Source organism: Polypterus senegalus, chromosome 4 (genome assembly GCF_016835505.1).
Source record: "Polypterus senegalus isolate Bchr_013 chromosome 4, ASM1683550v1, whole genome shotgun sequence".
In the NCBI taxonomy this organism is placed as follows: Eukaryota; Metazoa; Chordata; class Cladistia; order Polypteriformes; family Polypteridae; genus Polypterus; species Polypterus senegalus.
The window spans coordinates 67,883,907-67,911,140 of NC_053157.1; the positions used below are offsets into that span (position 1 = coordinate 67,883,907).

At 37.1% G+C, this 27,234-nt stretch overlaps 1 protein-coding gene across 8 annotated transcripts in view; it reads right to left on the reverse strand.

The window, feature by feature from the left end:
* Positions 1–27,234, reverse strand: part of mapk10 (mitogen-activated protein kinase 10) — a 386,723-nt gene that overhangs the window by 132,930 nt on the left and 226,559 nt on the right. For 5 of the 8 annotated variants that reach the window (XM_039750813.1, XM_039750810.1, XM_039750807.1 and 2 more), the window contains 4 exons: positions 15,025–15,083; positions 8,870–9,008; positions 5,713–5,878; positions 4,980–5,051 (listed from right to left, as the gene is read on the reverse strand). In XM_039750813.1, coding sequence (XP_039606747.1) covers positions 4,980–5,051; positions 5,713–5,878; positions 8,870–9,008; positions 15,025–15,083 — 436 coding nt within the window. The remainder of the gene's footprint in view (positions 1–4,979; positions 5,052–5,712; positions 5,879–8,869; positions 9,009–15,024; positions 15,084–27,234) is intronic. The other 3 variants (XM_039750811.1, XM_039750806.1, XM_039750809.1) reach the window with 1 other exon arrangement.

Below are 27,234 nucleotides of genomic sequence, written 5' to 3' on the forward strand. Positions count from 1 at the left end.
TTAAGCGTTTATTTGCTTTTTTTTTTAAATCCAGTAAGGATTTCATCTAAAACCGATGAGGATGTAGATCACATAATATAAACCAAAATACAGTTAAGCATACTTGAAATTGGTAGGACTTTGTAAATATGGAAATAGAGAGAAAATGAAAAATCTAATTACAAGGACAATTAATATACAACCACAAATTAGTCAGTGACAAACTGCTGCAAAAATGCATGTCTGTTATGTTCAGCCAGGGTTAAACTCCCCCATTCTTGACTAACAAATTTAAAATGTTTTTGATAGCATCTCAGTCAATTTAGCATAACACAGGTGCACATTGTGCTGTTTTTTAAGTAGCACAGTTGCCTGCAATTTTTCTATTTCATTTTTTTTCTTAAAAAGTATATAAATATTACTGTTATCGTGGCATTTTCTAACTCAATCAATCCAGGCCAACATCGCAGCGGTGCTAAAGCCTATCCAAGCTAGCATAGGGTGCAAGGCAGGAACAAACCCTGCATAGGGAGTCTGTCCATCACAGGGTGAACACACACACACCACACACACTAGGGCCAATTTAACATCACCAGTTCACCTAACCTGCATGTCTTTGGACAGTGGGAGGACAGCAGAGCACCCGGAGGAAACCCCCAAAGACACATGCAAACTCCACGCAGGGAAGACATGAGATGCAAACCCTGGTCTCTTTAACACTGCGACACTGTGGTGCCCATATTACTGTTGGATTATACTCAATTTTGCACTTTCCTAGGTGAAGCAATCTTTTATTTTTTTGAGTTTGCATTTTACATAGAATTCTAAAGATAAGACATTCTCACCATTTTAGTACTGGTACAATAACCTTATTGTACTTTGGACCAAACAGTTGCAGACAGGCTGAAGATTTTAAAAATAATAATGATAGTACCTGTGAAATTTCACTGAAAACAGAAAACTGATTTAATTTATGCTTTTCACATTAGACAGATCAATCCAAAACTCAAAATGTATTATGCAAACACATTATGTTAAACTCAAATGCATTGATGTTACTGCTATAGCTGTATGTTAGATTTATAATTGTAAATTTATAGATATATAAAACATAAGTTGTATTGAATTTTACTGAAAGTGAAAACCATTTTTCACCCTAAAACTGATACAGCTATATTCCCAATAGACAGCTGTATTAAGTAAATCTCTCTATTATAATAAAAAAAATCCTGGGATGAGATGAGACTTTTTAGACTAGGACGAGACGTGACTTTTTCAGAGAGATACTTTCATGTCCCGCGAGATTTAACCAAAGACGAAGAAGAGTAGATGACAAAGTAGAACACCGTAAAAAATTCAAAAGCATTGGCGCGATACACATGCTGAGCAGGTTAGAGATAATGAAAGTACTAAAATTCGAAAGTCTCAAAAAAATGATAGTAAAGATTACATTAGCGCAAACAGAAATTATTACTTGGTGAAGTAACGGAACAACGAAAAGAGATCAAATACATTGTTCGTATTTAAACTTTAAGTCTGAGACTTGTAGATCATCTAATTCGTGTTGCCATTGGGGAAAAGTAGTGTTTCTTCCCAATGAAGAGGCATATCTGCGAGAATTAAAAGATTTGTTGTTTGGTGAAAGCGAAATCCACATACGTGAGCGGCAGAGACGTGAAGCGGCTAGTGTGTAATGCAGGCCGGGGGGTTGGCGAGCGAAGCAAGCAGGGGGTGAAGCCCCCTAGTTTAACTTAAAATAAACAGGTTTGTATATTTATGTACTAGAGGACTTTGCACACTACACTTGTAGGGACATACTCATCCTAGTTGGTTATGTTTGAGTACTGCCCACTACGGAAAAACTTGATTGAGGTGGGGCTACTTTCAGAACTGTTTCTGTATTTTCCGTGGGCTTTTAATGGTTACTTATTTATTTTTTGCATACAGTAAGGTATTTCTCATAAAGGAGCATCTCTTTGTTTGCAAAATGTTGCAAAGGGTTCATGGAGCCCCCTATACCTTTGTACAGTCAAAACAAAAGTTAGAGATTGTTAGCAAAGTTATTTTTTTCTGAATGATTCTCATTTTATGTGGTTATGAAAGCTAACTTTTGACAGCATTCATTTGACTAAACCTGTAATAATATACTGTACTTAGTTAATCCCATTCTTTTCTACTTCTCAGTGTAGATTTTATGCTGCAATTTAGGTGTGAAATGAAAAGAGTTCAATCAACAGAGTAATGTCCAAAACAAATAATCTTAAATACAAAAACCTAAAGTATATTTTTAATTCAATGTATTGATTTAGCTTAAACACTGTTCTGGTGTTAATTACTACTAATGTAACTGGCTAGCATTAAACTAAACCCACTGAATTGTGCTAACGTTGCTGGTTCTTTAAGAATTATTTTAGTTATTTATTTGAAACCTAACATAACTGGATGAAGTAATTTCAACATTTTATGTTTTCAGTGTGTAGCATATTAACATCACTTATTAAAACATAAAATCTATAATAATATGCAGACGATGGAGGAGCATCGCCAGCAGCATAATAAAGAGTATCAATAGCAGCAAATGGATAATACAGAGGCATTTGCAGCTAAATATGAAATTAAAATTTCAATGCTTATTTAATTCCTATGTCTGTTTACATACGAAATGCTTTTTTAAATGCAGCAGAGAGGGCAGAGCCTTACTTTGCATGCAGACCTTTTTAATTAAGCACTGATCATGTCATTTGTGGCATGTAAAATATTTTGTTTTACTGTACAGTGTCATTTGTAAAATTAAATGTATATGATTTATGAAAAAATAATTAAAATACAACAGTTCCTAGATTCAGCAAATCTCTAATCTTATTTTATTATTCTTTAAGAGTTGAAAACCTGTTCCAGGTTTAATTTGGACAAATCAATTTCAAACGCTTCACAAAATGTAGCCTTGGGTGGTAAAAATCTGATTTGCTTAGCTTATGAATAACAGCAGCTACCTACTGTAATTAAAGTCTATCCAGTGCCACTGAACACACTTACTGTACTTTTCAATATATTCAAGAAATAATTTAAAACAATTAAATATTTAGCTGACAGATACATCAATGGATGAGTTTCACATTATTGCAGTCTTTTGTGAACAGAATTGTTTACTGTTTATTTTCTATTGTTGAAAAGCACATGTATTGATTTGGTCTTAGAAGTTTGTTATTTATCGGTAGTTTTAACAATTTTAAAAGTAAGAGAGAGAGGTTGGGAGCATGCACTGATAGCACATTGCCGTACGCACCACATGACGAACCACCTAGACTGGGACCTGAGTACAATCGGTGTCACCTCAACACCACACTGAAACTTTTTGAGTTTTTTTTTAATGTTGACTAAATTGCCAATCCTGCCACCAACCCCCAAGGTTTCCCTGTAAATTGGAGGACCTGCTTGCAGGGCTGGATGCATATTAACGTCATACCCAGGATGAAGCAATTGCAGGCTAAGGGCCTTGCTCAAGAGCCCAACGGAGTGGTGTCCCTTCTGGCGTTTATGGGATTTGATTTCTGGCGCAGGTTACTAGCCTTGGAGCCACCACTCCACCCTTTATTATAGATATTGATGTTAGCCCTACATTGGTAGACAATCTTCAAAAGCAGTATGTGTTACTGCTGACAGTACCTGATGACAGAACCCCATTCACATCATTCAGTCATTACCTTTTGTCTAACATTTACAATTACTGGTTTCTAAAAAAGTGAAAAGTGAATTAAAAATACCCACAAAATACAATGTAGAAAATTGTAATTGTTTTATACTACATTTTAAAATATTAAGGTGTTATACAGTACTTGCAATGTATTTTTCTAAATTTCTCACAGACAACAAACTTGGACTTAATGAGATTGCTGAGTATCAGAAATTATTTTTTCTACCTCCCTGAGAGACACCAGATTACCAGTAGACATACCTTAAATATCACTAAACTCAAAAAAGTATATAATATTCATCAAAATGTAGATAGAAGTGCTGTATTTTTCTGTGTTGTTAATAGCTTCTTAATGTAGATGCCTTTTGCTGTAAATTTTCTCAATAAGACAGTCGTCTTCTGATTAATCAGTTTAACCATCGTTACCTGTCTTTACGTTTCATTTGGAAATCTCGGAGTCAGCTGTTTTCAATAAATCCACTTAATGCTTTCAAAATTATAATTTAGACTTGAAAAGTTAAATGCATAAAAATGTATGTATTTTATAATTGCATAAACTGCCCTGACTTTTAAATTGCTAATTAACAAGGTTAGAAACTTTGAAAAGAAAATGAAGTCTTAATAAAAAAGTCAATTCTTATTAAACATTACAATTGTAATGAGTCAGTCAGTTTCTGTTGCTTCATTTTGATGTAGTTACATTTGTGTAGTATCTTTTTTATTAAAATTTATGAGCTCAGTTTATAACAGTGCAGATCAAATGCCTATGTGAACAAAAATTAGAGTATATGCATACACTCATGAATTATTACTTGGGCAAATATATTGTCTTTAATCAACCTAAAAGCTAAATAAATAAGGACACCTGATTTAAAACATTCATATAATCACTGCTTACAGTATATATTATATGTGATTCTTTTACACTTATTTTCTGAGTGATAATCAATAGCATTTACCTAAACAAGTTAAAATGTATATCCTGTCCAATACTTGAAAAAGTATTTTTAATCATGTGGAAATCATATAATGAAATAGAGGAAGTTTTTACGCTGTAAGCCAATTTAATTAATTCAATGTTCAACTTCAGAAAAGCATAGCATGTTGGATAAAACATAAATCCACTTTGTATTCAGCATCATTATGCCAGAATGACCATCAACAGAAAACAAGAATTAGCCTGTCATTTTGGTTAGTCATGATACAACAGTGGGGAGAATTAAATTTTAGTATGGTTTTTTTTCCCATCTCTACCTGATTACATTAATGACATCACTGCTTTATCAGATGTAAGCAACAAGGATACAGTCCCTTCCCGGAAAGAGGATTTTGTGGCGAACCATTTCTCCCATAATGCACCCAACGGACCATATATCAACTGCAGGTACAGAGGCAGGTAAATTGCAAAGAAAAATGAAAAGTTAGAAAAGACATTGCTAGAAAAGAGTGAAGAATGGACTGAAAAAGTAGTTAAACAGAGAAAGTATTAGTAACAAAGGATTATACACAAGTAGCAGGATGCTTTGCAATGGAAAAGCCAAAGTCCTAAAATCTGTTTTATGTATATTAACTCATAAGCAGAAATGAGTAAGCATTCTAAAAGGCAAGCACACTTCTTTAAGACCATAACCATAATTAATAAAATAACTATAATCAAATATTTGAGTCAATAATTAACCTCCAAATGATCCTTATATTACTTGTTACAATTAAATTAGAATTCTGTAAATTAACACCAAAAATGGGCCCTTTACCAAATTATTATAGCTATGATGTAAAATGAATAATAAGCAATATTATGTTGTTATCCTTTTTAAATAACAGTTGTAAGATACAACATTTAATAATGAAAACATTAAAACAATTACAATCTCATTCTTTTATTCGAATAACCAATAGCAATGGTGCTAAATTAACTTAAAGGTGTGATGTCATTGTATTTTAAGGAACAACATGAAAATATTAATGGAACATATCTAAACCTATAAACATGAAATGATTTAATTCATTGAGCTGCAACAATTAAACTGCAATCCTACCATTTTCCTTGTATCCCATCCCCAGGATAACTTCAGGCGCCCTGTAATAGCGCGTCACCACATATGGCGTCATCATGAAGCTCGTTCCTGCAGTCCTCGCCAGTCCAAAGTCAAGGATTTTAAGAGTACAATCTGACTTCACCACAATATTGCTAGGTTTCAGGTCCTTGTTGAATATTAAAAACAAAATGTGCATTTCACTGATTTAATCTCAGTTGTTTTTCAGTTTTATAATAGATGTAGTAAGTTGGGAAAGAACACTGGGACATGACCATTTGATAAAGTACAGGAGAAGATTTACTGCTAGAATTAAAAATGTTTCAGTATTGCTGCAAACAAAAGCATTACTGGTTACAATTATAGCACACTGGGAATGTTTAATCCTGATCCTAAAGTACCAGAATGGCTGTAGACCTTCACTTCAATCAATGTTCTGAATTTGATGTCAGTCATTTTTCATCCAAGATCACAATTAATCAGATGACTCTCCCAGCTCCCTGACTTCAGTTTTAGCAGTCAATAATTGTGTGAATTTTACTTCTCTTTGAAAATCAGAAAGATATCAACCTCAAGGGTGAGATGATTTTCAGAGACTTTTAAGTTCCAAAATATTTCCTTCATTTCCACTCACATGCCTATGAAGAATTTAGTTAAAGTTAAAGTCCTTTAGTTGGCAATTGGATGCAAATAATAAAGCAATCCACATGTAACCAGCTGACCAACTACTGTTTCCACCTTGAATACATATTCATTATAAAGTATTGTAGCTTTTGTAATAAACAAAGCATAACTTTCTTAAATACTCTTCATCCAATTCAAAGCTGCAGGCTTGGCAACTATCTCTGTGGCATCAGGTGCAAGGCAGAAAGAAGCCCTGTATAGGTAACCAGTCTATTGGAGTTCCAAGTGTTTAAGAAAGAACTATAAAAGAAATTAACTGCTTATTGAATTATAGTACATTTTCCAATTGATAACATTTTTAATTAATTCAGAAAAGCAAAAAATATACAGTAGATCCCTGCGAAAATGCGGTTCAGGTTTCTCGGCCTCAGTTGTTCACGGATTTTTCCTTAGAACCTAACTAATAATTGTTAATGGAAACTGCAAATATCCTCCGCAATTTTTTATGGCTTTTTTCGCCGCAATACTGCACTGTAGAGAGAACAGGAAGAAACCGTAGAGGAAAACGTGGCTTGGGATGGTGATATTAGCCAATAGAATTTGAAACTGTAACTCCCAGCAGTCCCTGCGTGGCTCCGATTGGTATTCTGCTGAGGATGCAGGGGCTGTTGGGGTCAAAGGATGTCAGCGCGGCTTTTAAAAAGGGGGCCGGTGACCAAAAGAAAAAAAAAGTTTTTGTAATTTGTGTTTCAAGTTTCTGTCTCTCTGCCTGTACAGGGTTACCTGTACTTATTCGTTTGGTCTTGGATCGTTCTGTGGTTGGGGTCTGGATTGTCTGCCGTCTGCCTGTGTACATGAGGACTGTAAGTGGATTCATTGCTATCCTGTGAAGAAAGGAGCGCTCCTGAACCCGTCCTCCCATCTTCACCTTTACAGGAACTACTGGTAGGACTATCTTTACATTCCAATTCAACATGCGGATCTCTGGACTATCTATCTTCATCATTACATTTCATTCGTTGCCGTTTTTCATGGACTTTACTGTGTGTGTTTTGTTGGTGCTTTGTTGTATTTAATGTATAATTGCCAGAACAGGGGTGGTATCGTTGTTTTCATTACATTCTTTTTTTGCTGTTTGACTATCAGTTTGCTTTGTAATTGTGTCTGTTTGTGAGTGTGTGCGGGTTCGGGCCAAGGCTGGGTGAGCCCCTGGAATCTCGACCATAAAAATAAATAAATCACCGTCTTCTCAACGGTGTGAATCTTAGTGGCACCGGACCACTACAGCGTTATTCATTTCTCCTTGCTGCTGATTGACTGCTGCCCTGTGATGCGTCTTCAGCTGAGTGTTCTCATGTTTTCCATTTTGTTGTTCTTAATACTTTAACTGCCGCAACCGGGTATAGTCGTTTCCCAGTGCCATATGCCAGCATGTAGGAGCCGAGTATATTCGGCGAAATAAATTCATTGAATGCTGCAACTGGCTATTGTCGGTTCCCAATGCAATTTACCAGCACACCGGAGCTGATCAGTCAGTGCCATACATTCGTTGAGCAGCCAGCTCATGACCACTGCCTGCCCCTGCAGCACTGCAGCCTCACTGTCTCTGGGATTCAGCTGCTGCACTAGACTAGCCTGCAAGTATCAGCGTTTACCTCTGTGTGCTTGAATGCAGCCAGTTCAAACGCAGTTGGCTCGGGGATTTACTGAATTTCATCTATGGTGTCAGTTACACCTTGTACATATTGTTCCAGTAGTTATTTAAATAGTTTTTACAGTTCATTGGCAGTGTGTAAAATGATCAGTGTTGCAGTAATTGTGATGCTCTTTGCATGAAAAAAAAATGTGTGCCATTAAAATTTCACTTTTCTTTGTGAATTGTGATGTTTACTTAAAAAGTGCAGCAAAAAAGTATTTGGCATCCAGGGATGTATTAACTCCCAAGTATGTGGCAGTTTAAGGGTTAAAGCCTCAAGATTCCGTTGAAACGCCCTGCACCATCTAAGGCTTCTGGCAATGAAAACGCGCTTGCATGAATTACAGTACATATAGCGGTAACATCTGTATTTTACATTCTAGCACTGTGGGTGACATATCAGTACAGTATAGTATACGGATTTACCTTTACATTCTTTTTTTTTTAGGTAATGTATTAAGCTGAGGTTGTACTGTATTTTATGAATTTATGAAACAGTAGAATAATAACTGGAAAAAGAAGAACTTCTAACTAAGATATCTTTTATTTTAACCACAAGCTTTAAATTCCAATTAAATAAAAACCACTAGAGCAAAATACCTAGCCACTGTAGCTCTCCATGACCAAGACTGGACATCCCATTGCACATAAATTATGGCTTGTACATTAAAAAGTAGCAGAAGCAAACCATTGAAAATAGCAATGTTATAGCATCTACAAAGTCAAAATCCCTCAGTGATCTTCTTGACTTGAGAAAACTATCCTGGAGAAACACTGCATATTATCTTGCATGTAGCTGAAGACTTTGTAAAGAAAGTAACTGCGACACTATATACTAACCCTGTGAATGATGCCAGCTGAGTGCAGGTGCTTGATGCCACATAACATCTGATAGAGTAGGTAAGACATTCGCTCATGGTCTAGTTCCATCTGGATCACTTGACAAAGATTGGCATCCATCAATTCCATTACAAGATATCTGGAATTCAAGGAAAAGTGTTGTTCAAGCTACATTTTAGTTTGGAGGATTACAGCAAACACAAAAACTAATTAAAAACAAAAGGCTGCTTTTAAAATTATATTGCAGACTACTGAATGTTACTAATACTTTTTCAGTGCATAAAGTGAACCTCACAGGCAGTAATTGTGCTGGGAACTGAAGGGAAACTGCACGCTGATTTGGTAAAGAGGTCAGGTTGCAGCATGAGCTAAATGAAATGTCCTGGCTGATTTAGGTCTATTCTGTCTCACAAGCTGGAATATTTTGATATACAGTGCCCTCCATAATATTTGGGCAAAGAAACATTTTTCCTTGATTTACCCCTCTGCTCCATAGTTTAAAACTACAAATCAAACAATTCAGACATGATTAAAGTGCACATTGCAGACTTTAATTTATGGGTATTTGCAAACATTTCAATCACAGCATGTAGAAATTACATTTTTTATGTGCTCCCCCCATTTCAGGGCACCATAATGTTTGGGACATCTGGAATCAAAGGTGTTTGTGGTTACTCAAGTATGTTTCATTGCTTCACTAGTGCAGGCATAAAAATCCAAGACTTGCTTCTACCTATATGCTACCTTTGGAGTCTGTAGTTGCCATTGTTCAACATGAGGACAAGAGCTGTGCCAAAGAAAGTAAAAGGAGCCATAATTAGGCTGAAAAATAAGAATAAAACCATTACAGACATCAGTAAAACCTTAGGATTACCTAAATCAGCTGTATGGAACATCATTAAGAATAAAAAATGCACTAGTGAGCTACAGTTATTACGAAGGGAATAGTAGGCTAAGGAAGACCTCCACTCCTGATGACAAGACTCCTCACTATGGTAATGAAAAAGCCCCAAATGCCTGTCTTACAAATCAAAAATGGTCTTCAGGAGGCAGATGTGGAGGTGTCAGAGATGACTATCTGCAGCAGACTTCATGAACAGAAATACAAAGGCCACACTGCAAGATGCAAATTACTAAGTGGGCGACAAAACCAGATTGGCAAATTACAGTTAGTGAAAAAGTACATAAAAGAGCCTGCAGAATTATGGAAAAAGGTCTTGTGGACAGATGAGACAAAGATGAACCTGCATCAGAAAGATGGCAACTGCATTGTGTGGAGACAAAAAGGAACAGTCCAAGATCCAAAGCATATCGCTTTATTCTTTAAACATGGTGGTAGAAGTGTTATGGCTTGGGCACGTATGGCACCACAAGTACTGGCACATTTATCTTCATTGATGATGTAACTGTTGATGGCAGTTGCACAGTGAATTCTGAAGTATACAGAAATATCTTATCTGCTCATGCTTCCAAATTCAATGGACAATGCTTCATCCTAAAACAAGTTCATGTTCCCAAACATACTGCCAAGGCAACAGAAGAGTTTTTCAAAACTAAAAATTGAAAATTCTTGAACAGCCAAATCATCAGGCCTTCCATATGCTGAAAAGAAAACTTAAGGGGACAAGCCCCCGAAACAAGCAGCAGCTGAAGATGAATACATTAGAGGCTTGGCAGAGCATCAACAGAGAAGATACTCAGGACTTGATGATGTCTGTAAATCACAAATTTCAAGGAGTCATTGCATGCAAGGGACATGTAACAAAGTACTAAATACGACTGCTTTAGTATGCCTCTCGTTGCTATGTCCCAAATATTATGGTGTCCAGAAATGGGGGGATCATGTATAAAAATTGTTGTAATTGTCCCAAACATTACGAAGGGTACCCGACCTTTCAACCATTCTCACCACCACCCTTCTTTCTTATGCTCTCTCTTGCACTCTTTATTAACATTTTCAGTCTTTCAAACAATCAGAAAACGAATTGCTAAATTGTCCCTTTCACAATTGAGTGGTGGTGAAGGATACTGGAGACACGTGAGCTTTCATTTTCTGTTGGATCTATGGACAACACCAGAGTTATCAGCACATCCTGTAGGGTCAAGTTCGTTTAAAACTTTTAGAAATAGTGTCTTTGATAAAAAAGAACATTTGATCTTAGCAAGACAGCAAAACTTGTTGTAAGTTATGTCAGCCTTTAGTTTACTATGAAAATAGTACAGTAGTAAGGAGGCGAAAGAGGGTGAATTAAGATGAGACCATTTGTAGTATTACATGTCCAGTGATGTTTCTGCATTAAGGGCCAGTAGGACACAGCCCCATAAGATGTTGTGCAAAACAGGTTATAAGCCACTCTCAGTAATGTAACTTGTATGTTTATAACAACACTCAACTTTATCTTAAGGGTATGTTGAATGTTTTTTCTTATCCAGGAAAATGTTGCCTTATGTAATATGCAAACCTTCTTCCTGGGTGATATAAGCTTATTTCAATTTATAGATGTCAGCTCTATTGGCCCTAAAGTGTTCTAGGATTCTAAATTGGGTGTGTGCGCACATTTTTAACCTGAACATTCCAGTGGCACAAGAAAGCCAGAGCCCACCTTAATCTTGGCATTAAAATGAGGATCACCTTTATTAATTCATTTCTTTATTTTAATTAGGCATTTGCACATTCAGTTACTGCTTTTTCCATTCAAGGATATGCAGCACAAGAGATAGAAGAAACACAAAAAAATCCAGTACAATTTGGTCCCATAAAGGTAAACAGAGTAATTTAAATAACAAAGAAAGAAAGCGAGCATCAGAAATGATTTGAGCACCTGACATTATGCTGATCACAATGGGGTAAAGTAGTATTTTGTTAATCACTCATCACTGAGGAGGACCACTCAGATAAGCTAAATTTGTTAAAGCAATTAAAGAAGTCATATGTATGCTCCTTGCACTTCATGGGAAAAGAACATTTCTAACGCGGAAATTGTTTACAGGCCCCATGCTATCCAGCTACCATCTGTTTGCATGGTAGTTTACACTTCTATTGGATATAGTATTTTGGGTTGTGCTGAGTGTGTGTAATCTGTTCTTTCTTTTTGTATTGTTATGGCTTGACCTTTATCACCTTAAAACTTTTGACTTTAAAACTGAAGTATTGCTGTTTCAAATTAGGCTGCTAATAACCAGTATTTTGTCCTGGGCAGTAGGGGTCTCTCAGTTTACTTAACATTTACAGCTATATTGTGTATTTTAGATGATGACAGTTTCAGTGGGTATGGCAATGATCTGATGCCAATTGAGAATGGATGGGCAACCAGCATCTTGTTTTATTGGTGACTTATTAATTTAAACACTGAATGAACTGCCATGGCTTGGTAGTCATTAGCAAATGAAGGACAGATATTATTTAAGTAAGTTAATGTTAATATTAGAGAAGACTGCAAACATAAAGGAACATTCTGGTATGGCCCACCCGAAAATGCCACAAGTACCTTTGAGCTGCTAAGTTTACAGACAGAATGATGAGAGAATCCTGCAGTGTAGTTTAAAGACTATAAAAAACTACCCTATTGACTCTGTCCCCAAGTATATAATTTAACCTGCTTCCTGAGTCCCAGTCTTAAAAAATACATGTGAACAATTTTAGTATGGTTATATACAGTAATAATACAAGAAACAGAAGTCAGGGTTGCCTAGCAGAAACACACTGGCTAAGAGACAAGACTGTGACCCAGAGGAGATGTGTTAGTGAGAAGGAAGACTGCTCCCAAAAACAAATAAGGATCCCAGCATGCTGGAAGGGCTGATAGATGCCTTTTAATGGTTTTCTTCTCTTACCACTTACTTATTTAAAATAAAACACTCAAAACATTTTTATTGGTTCAGCATTTTCAAGACTCACTTGTTGCCTCTCTATATACTGATCAGCCACAACATTAAGACTACCTGTCTTATATTGTACTGGTCTCACTAGTGCCACCAAAACACTTCTGACCCATCAAGCAGTAGACTCCACAAGACCTCTGAAGGTGTCCTGTGGTATTTGGCATCAAAGATGTTAGCAGTAGATCCTTTAAGTCCTAATGTGGTGAGGTGGGGCCTCCCTGGCTTGCTTTTCCAAAACATCCCACAGATGCCTGATCAAATCTGGGGAATATGGTGGCCAAGTGAACACCTTGAACTCATTGTTATGTTTCTAAAATCATGTCTGAACAAATCTGCAGTATGGCAGAGCACATTACTCTACTAAAAGAGGCCATTGCAATTAGGGGATACCATTGCCTTGAAGGGAGGTATATGTGGTCTGCAACAATCTTTAGGTACGTAAGTAAAATCCACATGAATGCTAGGACTGACAATTTCCCAGCAGAACACTGCCTAGAACATCACACTGCCTCCACCAGGTTGGCTTCTTCCCATAGTGCATCTTGCTGCCATCTCTTCCTCTGGTAAACAAAACACATGCACTTGGCCATCCAAATAATGTAAAAGAAGACAAGATTCATCAGACCACGCCATCTTCTTCTGTTGCTCTCTGGTGTAGTTCTGACACTCACATGTCCATTGTAGTTGTTTTCAGCGGTGGACAGGGGTCAGCGAGTATGCAGCCTCAAATGTGGAAAGCTATGATGCATTATGTGCTCTGACACTTTTCTCTCTTGGCCAGCAAGTTTTTTCAGCAATTTGTACTATAGTAGTTCTTCTATGATATTGGACCAGACAGGCTAGCCTCCACTCCCCAAATGCATTAATGAGCCTTGGGCACCCATGACCTTGCTTGTCCTTCCTTGGACCACTTTTGGAAAGCACTAATCACTGCATACCAGGAACACTCCAAAAGACCTGTCATTTTGGAGATGCTCTCATCCAGTCATCAAGTCATCACAATTTGGCCCTTGTCAAAGTCGCTCAGCTTGGTCATTATTCCTGCTTCCAATACCTCACCTTGTTAATGTTTTTAACTTCATCTGACAGTGGTTTTAATGTTGTGGCTGATCTATGTACTGTATAAATGATTTGCTACACCCTGGATGTGACCACAAGAGGAAAGCTGACCCCAGAATGGGGACAACTTTCAAAGGGATATAACCTGAACTCCAAGGTCAAGAGTCCATCATGGTCTGATCACATCATCCATCGCTTTTTGAGTGAACATGGACTCAATGGAAGAAAGAAAAAACATAAAAAAGCCAGACTGGAATTTGCTAAAATCCATATTGACAAGCCATAGTCTTCGACAAAACGGGAGCTTTTTAGCAAGTTACACTGGCTCAATGACCACAGACAAATTAATGAAGCTTTCAAAGAAAAGAAAAACATACATACTGTGAAACATGGAAGAGGCTTGGTTTTGTTTTCTGGACTCTGTGCAGAGAACAATGAAACCTCAAGAGTATCAAGACATTCTGTAGTGAAACGTACTGCTAAGTGTGAGAAAATGTTGTCTCAATCGCAGGTTGTGGGTCTTCCAACAGGATAATGACCCAAGACACACAGCTAAAGTATCCAAGAAGGGCTAAGATAAAACATTGGACTATTCTGAAGTGGCCTTCCATGAGTCCAGCTTTGAATCCCATTAAACATCTATGGAAAGAACTGAAACATGCAGTCTGGAGAAGGCACCCTTTGAACCTGACATAGCTGAAGCAGTTTGAGTGGGAAGAGTGGGCTAAACTAGCTGTTGACAGGGCTACAGGAATAGTTTGTTTGCAGTAATTGCTGTAAAGTCTTGAGTTTTGTAAAATAAACAATAAACAATGATGGGTGCCAATTACTTTTAGCAATTTCAAGTTATTTCAGAGACAATTGTGCATTTTTTTCTGTTTGGGGACACCAACAAATTTGTCCAGGACTTGTATATAAGACAGATGCTTAAATTAAGCAAGAGTCTGAACTTTATGAGAACTAAGGAGACTGCTCAGCTTAATAAAACAAGCAAAATAAAAACCTCTTTAGGGAAACTAGGGTTAAGAATTCTAATGTTGTAATGATGGGTTTTATACTTTGACTATGAGTGCTCTTTAGTTTAATTCTTTTTAAAAGGCATTTGCTCATCTCTAATGCTCTAGAAAAAAAAGGATACAGGCTTATTTGATCATAATCATTTTTCTTTAAAATATGCACTTTTAAATTTTTTGACATATTCACTTTTAACTTACACATCTTGAAATTCTTCTAAAGATTTCTGTGGCGTAAATACATTTAATAGGCTGATAATCTGCAAGAAAAAGAAAAAGAAATTGCTGTCAGGTAATAATCATTCCAACCAAACAACAAAATGTTTTACAAAACTCACTAAATCCTTATTTTAAATGTTAAGTGCTTTTTTCTTCAGACACAAGGATCACTGAACATAAGTAGCAGAGGATATTGATTTCTGTGAAACAATTTTAAAGTAATTACTAGAACACAATTCAAATCCTTGAAATGTGAACTTCTTAATAGATTCTTGGAGGCACAGTAATCAGATAATTTTTATCATCTTAAAGCTAAGCTATGTCAAACATAAAAGAACCCACAGCATGTAAATTTCACATTATCATCTGTTGTAAAAATAAGCCAAAATTAATGTGTGAAAACAAATAATAACTTTTTGTTTAAAAGTTCACATTATTGTCATCTTACATTTGAAAGCTCTATACAGTATAATCAGAACTTAAAGATAAAGGAATCGAAAATGAAACTAAGCGTCCATAGCTTGTCAGTCAAGCAGCAGTACGCAGTAGACATGACTATCACCAAGAAGGTTTACCATTTCCTACAGATGCCTTAGGAAAGCCCAGATGCCTCCATCTACGCTAACGAATTCTAATAGAAACTATTCACCCCTGGGAAGTTTTCACGTTTTATTGTTATATAATATCAAATCACTGTGGATTTTGACTTTTGGACACTGATCAACAGAAAATATCTTTTTAACGTCAAGAGTGGAAAACAGATCTGAGTAAACATTCCTAAATTAATTACAAATATAAAACACTAAATAATTGCTATTATAAGTATTTATCCTATTCAACTCAGTATTTAATACATACACCTTTGGTAGCCATGATAGAGACGTGTACACATGTCTCTATCAGCTCTGCACATTTGCGTTTTTTTTCCCCACTCGTCTTTGCAAAACTGTTTGAACTCTGGCAGATTGCATTGGGATTTTTCAAGTCAAGTTCAAATTTGCAGTTAGACTAATATCTGGATTCTGGCTCAGCCACTCCAGAACATTAACAATTTTGTTTTTAAATCATTCTCTGTGGTTTTTGCTTTATGCTTGGGGTCTTTATCTTGCTGGAAAACAAATCTTCTCCCAAGGCATGGGCTTCTTGTAGACTGCATCAAGTTTTTCTCCAGTATTTCCCTTTATTTTGCTGCATTCCATTTACCAGCCACCCTTACAAGCTTTCCATTGCCTGCTGTGGAGAAACATACACACAGCAGGATGCTGCCACCACCATGTTTGACAGTGGGGATGATGTGTTTTGATAATGTGCAGTGTTTGGCTTACATCAAGAATAGTGCTTAGTCTAATGGCCAAAAAAGATCAACTTTGGTCTCATTGGACCATATAACCTTCTTTATCTTCATCCCCTGGCTTGTGCCTTTCAATCAACTGTTCACAGAGATGCTTTGAGCATTTTTGTATCTTCATTGTGTAGTTTAGACCACCATGCTGAACACAAGTTGGACCTTCCAGGTAAGGTGCATTTAGACTACAATCAACTGAATCCCTTTGTCTACAGACATTTATTCTCTATTTAAATAATTATGTGACTTCCAAAACTAGTTGGTCGAGCAAGTGAAGCTCATATGTGTCATATGAACATACTTCAGTGAGTAATTAGTTTGTTTTTATTTGTAATTAATTTAGACAGATAGATAAAACTGGTCTCGTCCGATGCGAGAGATGGACGTCTGAAGTGGAGCTCCGCTAGCAGTGGTGCTATTTTTCATATTATTTGCTTATTATTCTGAGATATCCTGTATTTATTCAACCCGAGAGGGACCGCTACAGTATATGTAAACACATATAAACATGGCCAACAAGAAGGGGGGTCCGAAAGAATCGAAGACTAAAGCTACATCCAAGCTGCGATCAGCAAGCCCTAGTTCGAGATACGGCCTCTCAGAGACAGACCTGGATCAGATGGGCGAAAGTACAGACTCCTCGGGACCACGGTCCGCTACATCGTCGCCGGCTGAGAGCGAAAAGGGGAGCGAAGGTGCGATCGTGAGTGCAGATGTGGATAGCTCGCCGATTGGAGAGGATTACCTGAAACTGGAAAAGGCCGGGAGGTCCGCGGCTTCAGTTACGCAATTACGCGGGACTGGAGCAGCGGGACACCGTCTTCAGCAGAGTCTGCTGCTTCATCTACGGTACAAGAAGGCACATTTGAGCTATCTGAACTGAAAGTGTTGCTCGCTGAGCTCACGCAAGATATAAAGAAAAGCGAGAAGGCTAATGAGAAAGCAACGGCAAAGGCACTTGAGAGACTGAAACAGGAATTAAAACAGGAGATGAAACAGGCCAATGAATGTCTGCGACAGGAAATCCAACAGGCAAATGAAAGGCTGCGACAGGAATTCCAACAGGCAAATGAAAGGCTGCGTCAAGAGGTACAACTTGAACTTCGACAGGTGCTGGGTAAAATTGAAGAGCGCATTGAGAAAAACTCGCTAAACTGAGCACGCTTGCTGATCGATTGGAGCATCTTAGTGAGACATTCACGAATCGGATCGAAATAGCCGAACATCTAGCTGCCAGTGCCGAGGAAAGAGCAGTAAATGTCAGTTCGGAATGTAAAAAACTCGGAGAAAAACTTGGAGACAGACTGGCTGCTTTAGAAGATGGGAATAGAAGGTATAATGTCAGAATTGAAGGCTTGCCGGAGAATCGAGAAAGTTTAAACCCGTGAAATTCGAACTGAACTTTTTCTAAAATAATCGGGGCGACTTTAAAGCAGAATCTGAGATAGCAGCGCTTACGCAGACGCTGATCAAACACCGCCAGACCCCACCAAGATCTTTTATAGTTCGCTTTGAACGATTATCATTTAAGTTAGAGGTGATGGAACTCCTCAGGAAAAAAAGGAAGATATTATATATGAAGATTGCCACATTCGCTCTTCCCTGACTTCTCTCCAGCAACAGCTATCAAACGCCGCCTTCTATAATATTAAACAGCTGCTACGGCAAGCCAATGTCAAATACGGCCTCCTGTATCCGCAAAACTGAAAGTGGAATGGCAGGGTCATTTCTATGTTTTCGCTAGCAAGGAGGAGGCAGAAAATGAGTTAAGAAAGCTGATCCCGGACTATTCTGATACATAATTGTGAGTCATGGCGGTAAATGATAAAGCTAGGATTAATAATCTACTGTCTGATCTATTTGTTTTAAAATACGGGTTTTTATCAGCATATATTCTCATATTCTTATATTATTATTACTTACTTATTACTTATCATTACTTAGTATTACTAGGGCTAAATGTTTATGTTTTATTGTGCTTAATTACGTTTTCCTCCTCTTTTTTCTTTTCTAATTATTTCATGTGTACCCTAAATGAGACTGTTCAATATCATACCCTTGGTTTGCTGTTATTGCTATTACTGCATTAAGACTTGTTATGCTTGTTTTGGACACATCTTTAACACCATCACCTGGGTTTATTATCTGGGGATATCATCTTAATGCACTAAAATTGATGAAGATTATATATATATATATATATATATATATATATATATATATATATATATATATATATATATATATATATATATATATTAAGTGCAAAATTCTTTTTTTTTTTTTTTTTTTCCTCTTTTAAAGACTATATTGGTAACAGATATCTCTATCTTTTAACCTTAAAGCGCCACTGCATGGGGGCTTGATGTGCTTTGGACGTGCTCTGTCTCTGGGTATGTCAGAGGACTGGGACTGCATGAAGTGGGTTTTAGCCTCACCTGGGGAGGCAAAAGGGAGGGTGGGGGTTAAGGGGAAGAGAAAGAGAGCAGGCTTGATCTATATCTAATCTATCATCTCAATCTTTATAATTATAACTATCAACGTAATAATAAGCTGCATGGCAACAACTCTTGGGGGAATAGGAAATTAAGACCTAAACTATTTCACTTCCAGTTAAGACTATAATATGACACCAAAAACTCAGAATCAGTGTCTCCATGATGGGACAGTTAACTTCGTAAGCTGGAATGTTAAAGGCCTGAATCACGAATTAAAGAGAAAGAAAGTACTTTCTCACCTAACAGGTCTAAATGCTAAAATAGTATTTTTACAGGAAACCCACTTACTAAGTAAGGATCAGTTCCGCTGCAAAAGAATGGACTGGCCAAATGTTCCATTCTAGTTTTACAAAGAAAACTAGAGGGGTGGGAATTCTCATACATAGAACAGTACCATTTGTAGCATCAGATGTAGTATTGGATCCTGAAGGGAGATATGTGATGGTCATGGGAGACTTATCTAACTGTAAAATGATTTTGATAAATGTTTATGCACCTAATGTTGATGATAAGGAATTTATACAAAATTTATTTGCATCCATTCCCAATCTGAACACTCATAAACTTATAATGGCTGGGGACTTTAATTGTGTTCTAAATCCACTTTTAGATAAGACTTCCTCCACAGGGGAACGCAACTAACACCGCAAAGATAATTACAAAGTTTATAACTGATCACAACTTATCAGATCCCTGGAGGTTTTAAACCCAAATTCAAGAACATATTCTTTCTACTCACCAGTACATCATTGCTACTCAAGGATTGATTACTTTTTATAGATAATAACTTCTTGCCTAAGATTAAATCTTGTAAATACGATGCTATTGTTATTTCAGACCATGCTCCGATGATCTTGGAGCTGAAATTACTAAGCCCCATACACTCACCCCGCAGATGGCGCCTCAATCCGCTTCTATTAGCTGACGAGAATTGTACTGAATTTATATCCAAACAAATCGAATTCTTTCTAGAGACAAATACATCCCCTGAGATCTCTGCAGGAATACTCTGGGAAACTCTTAAGGCCTTCTTAAGAGGACAGATTATCTCATATCTTTCCCACAGAAATAAATCCGCTAAGAAAGTAGCAGAGATAAAAAGCGAAATTACTAAAATAGATGAAGAACATGCCAGACTACCAAGCGAGACTCTACATAAGAGGAGGCAGGCTCTACATTCAGAATTAAACCTCTTGACAACTAAAGAAACCGAACAACTAATTTACAAATCCAGACATCATTATTATGAACATGGAGAGAAAGCTAATAAGCTTTTAGCAACAAATTCACAAGCAAGATGTAGCAACGCAATCTCGTAATTACTAACACTAATGGAGATAAAATCATCGAACACAAAAATATAATGTACACTTTTAGAGACTACTATAAATCCCTATATACTACTGAGTTTAAAGAAGACAATATACAATCTAATGCATTTCTGGATAAATTACAGATACCACAAATTGACGCTATTAGTGTGGAGGAGCTCGATAAACCTCTGTCATTATCAGAATTACTGGATGCTATAAAGTCACTCCAAGGTGGAAAAGCAGCAGGCCCTGATGGCTACCCTGCAGAGTTTTACAAGAAATTCTCCGCTCAGCTAGCTCCCTCCTATTAGCAACATTTACAGAAGCCAGAGATAACCAATCTCTTCCACAAACCCTTTCGCCAAGCACTAATCACTGTCTTTCCAAAACAAAATAAGGACTTATTACAATGTGCATCATACAGACCAATTTCACTTCTGAATAACGACGTTAAAATACTCTCTAAAATCATAGCTAGAAGGATGGAGAAAGTGCTCCCTCAGTAATATCACAAGACCAAACTGGATTTATTAGGGGCCGACACTTATCTTCAAATCTTCGACGCCTGTTTAATGTAATATACTCACCAACTAAATCAAACACCCCAGAAATATTATTATCATTGGATGCAGAAAAGCATTCGACATGATTGAATGGAAATACCTTTTACTATTTTGGAGAAGTTTGGGTTTGGCCCAACATTTGTGCATGGATTAAATTACTGTATACTAACCCAGAAGCTTCAGTTTGCATCAATAACATTTGCTCAGACTACTTTAAACTAGAACGTGGCACAAGACAAGGATGCCCTTTGTCACCACTGCTGTTTGCAATTGCCATTGAACCACTGGCAATACATTGTCGAAATACTGATCAGATAAAGGGGATTAGCAGAGAAGGACTGGAACAGAAAATCTCATTATATGCAGATGACATGGTACTGTATATATCGGATCCAGAAAATTCTGTGCCTGCAGTCTTAGCAGCACTCACAGAATTTCAAAAGCTCTCTGGTCTCAGAATTAATCTGAATAAAAGTGTACTCTTTCCGTGAATTCGCAAGCATATAATATTAGATTAGACACCCTTCCTTTTATCATTGCAGAACAGTTTAAATACCTCGGGGTAAACATCACAAGTAAACATAAAGCTCTTTATCAACAAAATTTCGTCGTCTGTATGGAAAAAATTAAACAAGACTTGCATAGATGGTCAACCCTTCATCTCACACTAGCTGGAAGAATTAACACTGTTAAGATGAATATTCTTCCTAAGCTCCTTTTTTTATTTCAAAACATACCAATATACATTAATAAATCGTTCTTTAAGCAATTAGATTCAACAATAACCTCATTTATTTGGAATTCTAAACATCCACGCATCAAAAGAGCGACCCTACAAAGACAAAAGGCAGAAGGTGGCATGGCTCTACCTAACTTCCAGTTTTATTACTGGGCGGCAAATATACAGTCGATAAGAACCTGGACACAAATAGAAGAACATACACAGGCATGGACCGCAATAGAAGTAAAATCCTGCAGTACTTCTTTGTATTCCTTGCTTTGTGCTCTAATAAACACACGTTATCGGCAATACACTAATAACCCAATTGTGCTCCACTCACTTAGAATCTGGAACCAATGTAGAAAGCATTTTAAGACGGAGAAACTTCTTTCTGTGGCACCCCTGCAAAAGAACCACCTCTTTCAACCCTCACAAACATATGCAGTTTTTAATATCTGGAAAAAATTTGGAATTAACTTGTTATAGTCAGAGTAGGTAGACAGTGGATGTCCATCCTTACTGGCTACATTATATCTTCTAGTGATGCACCGATATGGAAATTCTGGGCAATACCGATAACCAATATGTTTTTTCCCATCCTTGCCATTACTGTACCGATAACTGATGGTCAATATTTTTTTTTTATTTACATCAGGTTTAAATGTTTTAGTTATGCTGAAAATGTATTATGCATTATCAAAGAAACAACAGTAGCATATGAAACACAGATGAACCTATTTTTATTAACTTGCTGACTCTTCTTTGCTATAGATATTGGCAACCAGTACTTTCTGTGGGGGAAAAAGAGCAAGATATGGCCCTTCTCTATAGAAAAAATACTCCTGTCATGTACAAAAATCTGCTTAACATACACATCCTGAGTAACTTAAGCACATCAAGACACCATGCCATTACAGAACATGGCACTGGGTATATTAACAAAAAAGGGAATGCATATACTTTGTGCCATAATCAGACATATATTACTTTAAGTATAACTAAAATGAAAGGTACAATGAGGCCAGTAACACTGGTCTTAGGTTGGATTCTTGAAAAGCACAAACGGTAGGTTTCTCTTAACAAAAAGAAGAATTTCTGCCTTTTCACCAGCATGTCCGTTTTTCTTTTCATTCAGTATATTTGACACAGCTGAAAAAAGACGTTCGCTGTCTATACTGGTACAAAGTCACGATCGATACTTGATCGCTGCCTTTGCCAAGGTTGGGAAACGGGCTGTACTGCTTTTCCAATACTGGAGGGCGCAGTTATTTCTGGAAAAATGGGGATTGCTGAGATAGTTATTCAGCTGAAAAAAAAAACAAGTTTACAAAGGTTTACCTGTATTATAATAAAATATAATAAATCATTATTAAGTTGACCAGATATATGCTAAAGAGAAACAGGACAACCGCCTGTACCAACCACCGTCATTAATAAAAACTTGTGCCGTTGAATGCTTGACGTATAATGATTTAGGTTATATAAAAGGCATTCTGTATAAAGTGTGATGCGGATGGACTTTTGAGTGATGCAGCACAAGCTGTTCCACAATGAAACACTTTCTAACACAGGTGTGCCTTGAAATATTGAGACTGCTGTATATTTTAGCGTGATCGTTTTAAAGTATTGCTTACATTAAAACTGGAGTAGATCTTGCCTTAAAATCTTTTACAGTTTAGACACAGGAGACACATCTTTCACAAGGTACAAAACTTAAAGCTGCATTCTAGCATGCAGTCGAACCTGTTCCTCCTCTTTAAGTACCCACTAAATTAAATTCCTCCAATACTTTTCTACAGCGACTTAACCAAAATGGAAAAAAAAAACAAACTGCGCCGCTGCAATAACATTTTTGTAGGTAATCTGGGAAATAAATTGTAAAAACCTGACGAAAAAGGCGAGGTACTGCCATTAACGTGTTCCCTTTTTTTCTCAGCCAATGTTTACGGAGCAGTTTGCCCCGCACTTGTGCACTGGCCCAGCAAGCCGCCTCTCAGTGCCGGCTGCGAGTTTCCGGAAAATGCACGAGGATACTGATTGGATATTAAGAAGCTGCAGTGTATGGCTTGTTTTTTTAATTACATCTGTAACAAAGTTTTTTTTTTTTAATTCTGGACGTCTGATAATCCTAATTTGTATGATTATTGTTAATAATTTTATGATTCTGTTATTTTAATTCGGCGGCAGTTGAATGTGGTTTTGCAACCGCATACGAATTTTCTTCAAGAATTTCTTCATACCTCTCCATCAATGAAGCAGCAACATCTCTCCGAGTGCAAATCTTTTTCTCTTGCGGTTCGCTGTTGCTCTTTGCATCTCCTTCACCAGCTGAATTCTTGACAATTTGTTTCTCAAGTGCTTCTTGCGCTTGTTTTTTGGATCTTGGTCACAAAAGTGATCTTTGTACCGTGGATCAAGGACAGTTGATTGATAGTCTAGTGGCTCGGAGAATGCACCACTGCAGCGTTTTGTGCCGTTCTCCAAAAGTGTGATTTTCAACGTCTGAACTCCGGAATCTGTCTTGTCACGCTTGCTAAGCAGATTTTTAAGCGCTTCAACAGACGGAATCACATCCGTAATTATAAATGAATGCGAGCTTATGTCGCCACGTCCTGCTGAAGCATTCTTGACGGGGTACCAAGGTCTGTTTGTGCTTCTCTCAGCCACGTGCTTAAAATGAGTAACTATTCGCCACCCAATGGCAAAACAGTCGGAGATGCTTCTCTGGCTCAATTAGCCTTCATTTACTGCAAGCTACAAAGTGTGAGCCTTGCAGCTTAAACTTTTAATGCCACTTTCTTCTATAGCATTTGTTATATTGCGAGCGTTGTCACGTAGCACAACGTGCATATTACTTTTTGAAATGTTCCAATTTATTAACACGGAGTCGAAAGCTTGTGCAATGGAAGTTGCAGAATGAAAACTCTTTTTGCCTCAACATTTTCATCAATCCAGTGTGCCATTAGACTCAACATACTCACGGGACTGACTTTTCTGAGCTCCGCATATCTGTAGTGCACCTAATGCTGGCAACATTGTTTCTTAAAAGTTCGTTGATATGTGTAGCAATCACATCATATAATGCAGGCAGTGAGACATCTGCAAAGTATCTCCGTCTTGGAAGAATGTACCGAGGTTCTGAATAATGTAGTAGCTGGCGAAATATGGGAAAAAGGTTGGCCAGTACTTGTGCCTTTAGCACTGGTGCTGTCGCAAGAAAATGTCTTCATGTTCTCAAGGGTTTGCTGTATGAGACTAGGGTCTGATTTAACTTTCGTTTTGGTAGCATTAACTGCTAAAAAATCCGTGTATGATTCGTTACGATAGTTCTTCAGATCGGTAATTAAATTTGTGATATTGAAAGATTTAATTCTAAACTTTCCTCGCATTATCTCATTTTTGCAAGCGGAGCACAAAGCAACTATGTTGCCTTAATTTTTCCCAGAAAAATATGACCATACGGCTGATATGTTGCTTTACTAACCATATCTGCCCAATGAGTAAACAACGCGCGTATTGTTCCTGACAGCAAAACTAGGTTGGCAGTATTGGTTTAAATGTACACATCTGACCGATTTCGATGTGGTCATTTTTAATTAACATCGGCCGATAACAATACAGTTTCCGGTATATCGTGCATTGCTAGATCTTCTCAGCCCAATAGCTACAAAGCACAAGAGAGTGTGCTAAAGATAACACAGAATTAGAAAGACAAACAGTATTGTTAAAGAGCTCAGCCATCCTACATAGTCACTTTCTTCCCTCCTCCACTGCAGCAAACAATACAGAATCATTAGCACTTGTGCCACAGGATTCAAAATCAGTTTTTATCCACAAACCATAAGTCTACCCAACAGTCATTCCTACTGACAACTACAAGAGTGTTTATTATATATATCATCTGATGTGTTATGATAATGTCTTGAGTTTTTACTCATTGCTGTGGTTAATATGGGTGCATATAAGTCCAACCTTTTGATTATTAACTAGTGAAAACTTTTATGTGTCAAGTTTGCCAACTGTGGAATTACAGTGACCAAGAGGTAAACAGTGCCATACTGAAACATCTTCGGATGTCATTTGCCTGTGATCGATCTGTCTTATCAGATGAAACCAAGGAACAGTATTTCAAAGCTTGGCCCAGTGAGGAGAACTTACACTTTAGCTGAAATTAAATGTCAGTGAAAACAGGGGCTTACAGTACACCTGCAGGTGTACAACACATGTGCGCCAAGGCAAAATGGGCAATGGTTGACTCTCCTCCTAATGTTATTTTCTCATCACTTTAGAAGGTTTTTTTTTTGCTCATATATGTCATAATCGGTCTTATTACTGTTTTATAAGCATTAACTTTTTTGTTCCACTTACTCTCTTAGATTTACAAATATGATGAAGTGAAAAATAGTATTGACTGCATAGTGCACCCTGCGCTTATCATTAATTAATATACTGTACCTAGGTCCTAAAACGTCCCAGATCCTTCAAGTTTCTTTTCTTTAAAGACCATCATTTCTTCATGTCCTCCTCTTTCACTCTTAGTCTTTACCATACTTTCACTTTTAGTTTCTCTAAATTCAGTTCCAATCCTTCATTCCCTGATGCTTCCTTTCATTTTTATAAATGTTTCTTCTGGCAGTGCTTTGCTCCTTGCAATTACTGCTAAGTCACCTGCATACACTAAGTACTGGTATTTTCTGGTTCCTCCGGGTTAATTATTATTACTTGCTTTATGACATTCTACAGCACCAAGTAAATTAGGATTGTTGAGGCCATATCCCCTTTATTGTAGCCCTTGCTTTATATTAAAACTATCAGAGATTCTTTTACCCTAACCAAATCTTTAGCATTCTTTAACGTTTATTAGCTACATTAATTCTTGCAAAGCTTTGTATGTTTTAATTGTGATCACTGTGTCATATGCCTGTCTGAACATACATTGATAATGGTTTATGTCAAGCTAATAACACCTTTCCAGAATCTGACGGAATGTCACAATTTGACCCATTATTGATTTATTGCCTTATCTCTAAAGATATTATCTGCCAGTGGTCCTAATCTCTTCACCAGTCCCTTTGAAAAATACTTTGCACATAACGCTTAGTTGCCTGATTCCCCACTAATTCACAACACACTGATTTGTCATTGTTCTTATGGAGGGGCATACACCTTCAATGCCTACTGCTGTCTTCCTTTATTCAAATGTCTTCCATCATATAATGAACAACTCTGTCTAAAATGCCCCCAACCATATTTTAGAAGTTCTGTTTCCACTCTATCTAGACCAGGTGCCCTGTTGTTCTTCATCTCTTAAATGGTTTACAATCATTAAAAAAGTATTTTCCCCCTTCCTGATGTTCTTTATTTTTGCTTTCTGATCTCCAAAAAAATGTATCACAATAAAAAAGACAATCTGAGTAAACATAGTAGACAATTTTTGATTTATAGAAGAAAAAAAGTTCACCAAAACATTTATCATCCATGTGAACATTTAATTTACCCCAACAGTCCCTCGATGAACCAATGAATCAAATTTAAATGATAAAAGGTTAAATTAGATTAGTCACATACTAAGCTTGACTGCTGCCGGCCCTGCTGAGCATAAACATCATTTAAATAAAACCTTTCCAGCAACGTGAAGTTGGCTGAAGGGTCTCAACAAGCAACACACCATGTCTCAATCAAAAGAAATTCCAGAAAGCCAGAGAAAGAAATTAACTGAAATGTATCAGGGTTACAAATTAGTATCTAAATT